At 43.3% G+C, this 6084-nt stretch overlaps 1 protein-coding gene across 1 annotated transcript; it reads right to left on the bottom strand.

Annotated features, from left to right (window-relative positions):
• Nucleotides 1-2954: 2954 nt before the first annotated feature.
• LOC119284961 (50S ribosomal protein L15, chloroplastic-like) lies at nt 2955-5500 on the bottom strand. Its single transcript, XM_037564149.1, has 3 exons — nt 5015-5500; nt 4718-4869; nt 2955-3328 (listed from the first exon to the last, which is right to left on the bottom strand). The coding sequence occupies exons 1-3, from the start codon at nt 5436-5438 to the stop codon at nt 3107-3109; spliced, it is 798 nt and encodes a 265-aa protein (XP_037420046.1). The 5' UTR covers nt 5439-5500; the 3' UTR covers nt 2955-3106.
• Between the last annotated feature and the right edge of the window lie 584 nt (nt 5501-6084).

Raw genomic sequence — 6084 nt, 5'->3', positions numbered from 1 at the left:
TTTGAGCTGGGACGCTTTTGCTGCTTTGCTGTGGGGGAGGCCGCCGTGGAAGTGGGAACAGGGCTGATCAAGGGCCCCCAGCGCGGATGGAATTTATTGCTCCATCCGTTATCGGTTCAGACTTGGGGCACGTACGAGTGAGTACGACTGCTCGCCCCTTTGTTTGTTTGGTGACTTTGGTCCTTGCTCTTACCAAAAGGTCTCTGCTTTCGTTGCCATCTTTTGTCTTCAGGGCTTGAGATTCCAGTGTCGATGAGGTGGACGCTGGGCAAGATAATACTTGCGTGCATTTTCATGCAATAATACTTGGCGAGATCGACAGAATTGCCTGCCTATGCAATTTTTTTTAAAAAAAAATCAGGCAATTTCCTCAGCAGTCGAAGTACCGTGTCTGTGTCTCAACTCTCAACACCCTATGCTTGTCTTATCAACACTGAACTAGCAGTCAGTTCGTTTCGTGCCGCATTTATGCAAAAGAAAACATGAAAGTGATTTTGTGCAAGAGCATATTTATTAGATATTATAGATGCTAATAATTTCTAATATAAATTTGGTCAAATTTAGCAAAGTTTGACTTTCGGCAAATTCAATGTGCAGAGTAAAAAGGACCGGAGGGAGTACAAGCTATTGGGAAATTCTAGGGTGGTCCATGGACCATCCTGGCCACCCCCCACTGCCTGACCAACCGTGAAGCCCATTTCTACTTCTGCGGCTGAAAAAAAGGTATTATATGTCGTTTAGCAACCTGTAATCTCTGAACATACGCAAGAAGTGGAGTTCTGGAGTGTGTTCTGACTTGAGCAGCTAACTTTTCGCCACGAATTTTGCTCGGCGGAGCAGAGAATGTTCTGCTCAGTCTTCTCACATGGAAAATACATGAGCAGGATACCCGATCCATCTCTCTTTAGCTGGGGAATTTTCTCGCTGGTACTTAGCATGAAACATCCTCCTTTTTTCTCTCTCTCTGAAAGCGCTCACAAGGGGAGGAACAGCTTGCTGCATGCGCTCAGAAGAAACCTTGCTATATGAGCATAAATGCGCACAAGTGTAACAACACTGTGATCTCACTATCCATGAGTTAACTTTGCAACACCATCTGTGTCTCTAAATTTTGATTTGGCAACTTTGCTTGGAGAGTAAGAGATTGTTGTTCCATCACGTTTCCGTCCACGGGTCAATCCAGACGTTTCGAGGGTATTTCTAGGAAAAAAATTAAAATGTCGATGACGAGGCATCTAGACCTGTGTATTATTGTTCAAAAAATACTTGGCAGTGATATTAGACCTCAGATACTTAGTGAATGTGTTAGCGCGTTGCTTAACTAGTTTGTCAATGTGGCATTAAACAACTCAAGATTGACCATCTACATATGACCATTCCAAAATGTTGCCACACAACGTTCATACGAAACCAACATGATAGAGAGCTAGTTATATGATTTGGATTTAAATGAGCTAGTTATATGTCCATCTAAAATAGGAAGTGCTTCTATCAGCTTTGCTTTTTAAATTAATACATCCATAGACTGTTAATGCTGGGGTGGAATGGAATTGTAAGAGAAATGTTTACCAGGAAATTCAGTGAGCATATAAACAATTGAAATGATATACAATAAGCCAGTTCAAAAGAGAAGTGACAATGTCAGGAGGGATCAAGAGAACAGGATAGTTCTCACCAATGCAAAAGTAAATAAATGATACTCCCTTGGTTCACAAATTGTTCTAACTTTTTCTGAATCAGATGTATATAGACACGTTAGTGGGTTTGTTCACTCATTTCAGTCTGTATGCGAGATATCCAGAACATCTTATAGATTACAGATCATGAGCACTATAATCATGGGCATGCACATAATGTAATGTCCTAATAGGACAAGTTACAGGACGGGGAAGCACTCCTTGGCGGGCATTTATGTTTGAGCAATCATAGAAAAACAGTAGTGTTTGTATAGGAACACCAACTGGAATGGATGGATCACCCACTGATGAACACCGAGGGAACATTAAAGTTCAGCCTACAGTTTCTAGGGGAAATGTACTGTCCATACTACCAGATCAAGTCAAAAGAGAAATTCCTCATATTTTGCAGAGTCGGCGTTAACTCCAGAGCCCCTAAGGTGGTACGAAGAATTATCATGTAAAAGTGTTTGTACTTAGCAACGTACTCCCTCTGTAAAGAAATATAAGACATTGAGCATATACCTTGAGCTGTCTAATCAAACTCCTTCAAACACGCAACCTTAGGATGAGCTCTGTTGAAATGCTCTGTTCACAGGACAGTTGTTATGCGTGTATAGGATGAGTTGCACCTTTGTATAATAATAATTGCAGATTCCTGTCATTGGAGAACAGTGCACCATATGTGCACGCCCTCCACTGGTCAGGAATAATGAAAGGGAGTGCACGCACAATTAAGAAGCCCACAGGTACACATTAGGTCATTAATGAAGACGCTGAGATGGCGATTTCAAAGATAACCCAAATTACCCCATAGATGAACATGAACATAGACACCCTACATTATTCACAGTGTTTCTCCTTGCACGATCTTGCCACATCAGGTTTTAGCCTCAAGTGTAAAAAGGAAGTTGGCAAGATAATAACTGACATATAAATCATCGTCAGATCTGTATCTCATTGGTCAGACTATTGTATTTCCGTTATGCGAGTAATGGAAAGGGGTTATGCCCGATTCAAAAAAAAATCTGTATCTCATTGAGCCAAGTGCTGGTACATGGATATATATTTCAGAAGTTATAATATCTGATGCAAGTGGCACATGATCTTTTCTTTTTGTAACAGTAACCAATGATTCCTAAAACCTGGTGCAGTGTGTGACTACTGAGCTTTGTGTTAAGAGCCAAAATTCTAAAACATAAGGCTTTGTTTTACGATGCCCGTTTACGTGGTGAATTGTGAAAGCTGCTATTTGTTTTAAGAAACACCACATAAAAGTGGCATGGTAACATTTTACTAAAAAAAAAGGGCACAATATACTTGCTTATCACATAAAGACAAAATCCATCTTACATGGTAATTCTGAAATGAGATGGGTGCAATGAACATATGCTAAAGAGAAGGGTAGAGAAGTACAGTGTGTATGAACTCTATGTGGTGGCTTCATCAGATTCAACAGCGCCGCCTTTTTTCTTGCTAAAGTACTCTTCAGCACGAGCTTGGTTCTTCACATAAGCTGCTGGTAGCCATTTCTTCCGCTTGGGCAACACTGTTAAAGTACAGCCAGCTGCCTCAAGTTTCTCCTTGGCCGCGGAGGAGAATGCCCCAGCCTTGATGTTCAACTTGACTGATAGATCACCATCTCCCAAAATCTACATATTGGGCGAACAGGACATCAACATACAGTCATATACAAACCATACAAAATGGCACTCACAAGTAGCAGATGAAATCCATTTTTTTGGTGCAGAGACACAAATGTATAGTTATTCCTGAAACTGTTTTGTCTATAGGACAAATGTAAGGAGAGCCCTGACACAAAGATAAATAGGCTCACATGAAGCTGTTATTCAAAATTACTCCCTCCGTCCCGTAATATAGGACGTTTTTTAACACTAGTGTAGTGTCAAAAAAATGTCTTACATTATGGGATGGAGGGAGTACTGTTTTCTGCAAGCATGCTATTGGGATGTTGAACTGAGACAACAAACCTTTTATCCTCATGATGCCCAGGAAATTTTAAAGATCCAGATACCAGTAAATGATAAATATTCAAACAATACTCAATTACCTGGCTCTACGATTAAAATGGGTGTTTTTCCAGTCACAAGTGCTTATAAGTTGGCTCACCGCTATCTGCTGAAACTAAGAAAGATGGGAGTGGCCATTTGGCTGCTGGTAAGCGTAATTTATTGTAAAATATATGGAAGGATTTTCTCTGGATAATCAAAACCCGGATTCTCAAATCTGATTCTATGTTGGTAGTTAACACCCACATCAGCTGGACTACAGATAAGGCAAGTTGGACTGTTGGAGTATGCTGATCATTGTCGTCGATGCTAATATGACGCAACTTCTACCTGGGAACCAGGTGCAAAGGTTACGAGAGATGCTAATAAGGTCGCTCATGAGCTCACGCAACTTGCGACAAGCGGGGTGTGGTGTTTGGGATAATCAAGTTCCTGCTTGTATCTCTTCGTTTTGTGTGCATAACTGTACAAATTTGGTCATTGATTAACCAATCTCTCTTTTCCCTAACAAGGATATACTAATAAAGCTCTTGAATGCAACATAACCCTACCAAAGTTAAGAAGTAACATCAACTGTTACCAGCACTCCAGCAGGACAAGATATGTCATAAGGAACTAAGGACAAAACCAATAGCACTCCACATTACAAAATTAGTATTGACAACTGTTCTAGGTTCAGTTTGCAATTGCTGTGCTGTGTTACGGAACCTACTTAGTTAGGGGAATATCTACTAATTCCAGTAAGAATTTCTTATTACATCTTAAGAAAAGATGATGTCAACTAACTGTTACAACCTAGATAGGAATAAATATTGCTTAGAGCAACCACAACTCCAAGTTATGCCCCTTAGCCTCGTGCGCAAAACCTTATCTTAGCTGTGGAACAACAGCTAAGATACAGAAAGATCAATCAAGTTACACAGGGCGAGAAGTTGAGCTAAACTAAACATTCAAATGAGAGGACACTTAGGTTTCAGTAGAGATAACCATGTAAATCATGATAGGTTGTACCTTGAGTGGAAGCTTTCTTTCCCTGCCGGATGGATTGATCAAGCCCCTCGATTTCAAGGACTCCAAGGAAATCTCATCGCCATCCTTGAACCCACCCTGCACTATGTCCCTCAAATTGAACGGCACGTACTTTGGCAACCCGATATGCATTCCTGAAAAAGGCAGGGCAGAAGTAGCTCAGGTTACTGCGCAATCACGCCCGTTCCCCAAGCACGGTCACTTGTGCGTTTTGCAAGCCAATTGGGCACATTATGGCTATATATGAACAATGTAGAGTGTAGAGGCGAGGTGACCCACCGCCGGCGATTCCGCGGAGCTTGGGAAGACGGCGGTAGAGCGGCATTTGCCCGCCCTCGAACCCTCGGCGGACGCCGGGCCCGGAGCGCGACTTCTGCCCGCGCATACCGAACCCGCAGCTGGCGCCCTGCCCCGCGGAGATACCGCGCCCCTTCCGCTTCGGCTTCCGCCGCGCCCCCTTCTGCGGGCTCAGGTTGTCGAGCCGGAACTTCTCCACGGGCTCCGCCTCCGAGGCCTCGGCCGCCGCCGCGGCGCTGCAGACGACGGTGACGCGGCGGGGCGCGCGCGCGCGGAGGAGGAGGGCCCGGCGGCCGGCGAGGGAGCGGGGAATGGCGGCGAAGTGGGGGGAGGAGGAGGCGGTGGAGGCCGGGAGGTGGAGGAAGGTCGCGGCTGGAGCGAGGGAGAGGAGGGTGATGGACGCCATGGCGGTGGAGCGGAGGGCGCGCGCGTGCGCAGCTCGACGGTGTGGATAGAAGTGTAGATGAGTGGGGGTTTGGGAGTGAGATAAGACGGGGGATATGGCAGTTCCGTGTGTTTTAGTCGCTTTTTCTTATTTAAATATTTTGGAAGGGGTTCATCGTCAATATCAGTATTTATTTATTTATTTTTGATAAAAGAGAGCTTACTCTTCGATTTCTATTACTCTCTCCGTTCTAAATTACTCGTCGTAGAAATACATGTATCTAGATGTATTTTAGTTCTAGATACATCCATTTCTGCGATGATTAAATTGAAACGAAGGGAGTACCAGAAAATAACACCATTACCTAATTTTCATAGGGTCCAGCAAATTGCAGAGATCCCTACCATCATCAAATTTCTCTCTACTTCATTAAATTTTCTCACCCAATCCCCAACCAGAGAGTCTATGTTATCAGGCACACCAGTGAGGTTGATAGCACATTTTAGTACATTTTAGAGTAAACGCGCAACCGAGCAGGTAAAGAAAAGATGATTAATAGTTTCGTCCCTTCCACAAAAGGGGCACTTATTATCACCTCTCCAACCACATGAAAACTTTCACCCTAGGTGGCATTTTAACTTTCCACATAAATAAATGTGGATATTTA

Source organism: Triticum dicoccoides, chromosome 4A (genome assembly GCF_002162155.2).
Source record: "Triticum dicoccoides isolate Atlit2015 ecotype Zavitan chromosome 4A, WEW_v2.0, whole genome shotgun sequence".
NCBI lineage: Eukaryota > Viridiplantae > Streptophyta > Magnoliopsida > Poales > Poaceae > Triticum > Triticum dicoccoides.
The sequence above is the reverse complement of the archived record's forward strand: the minus strand, read 5'-3'. Positions and strand labels throughout refer to the sequence as shown.

Coding starts and splice junctions, on each gene's coding strand:
- LOC119284961 (XM_037564149.1), bottom strand. CDS start 5,438: ATGGCGTCCATCACCCTCCTCTCCCTCGCTCCAGCCGCGACCTTCCTC. Junction 4,870..5,014: donor GCTCCGCGGAATCGCCGGCG/GTGGGTCACCTC, acceptor TGCCTTTTTCAG/GAATGCATATCGGGTTGCCA. Junction 3,329..4,717: donor AAAGAAAGCTTCCACTCAAG/GTACAACCTATC, acceptor CCCAATATGTAG/ATTTTGGGAGATGGTGATCT.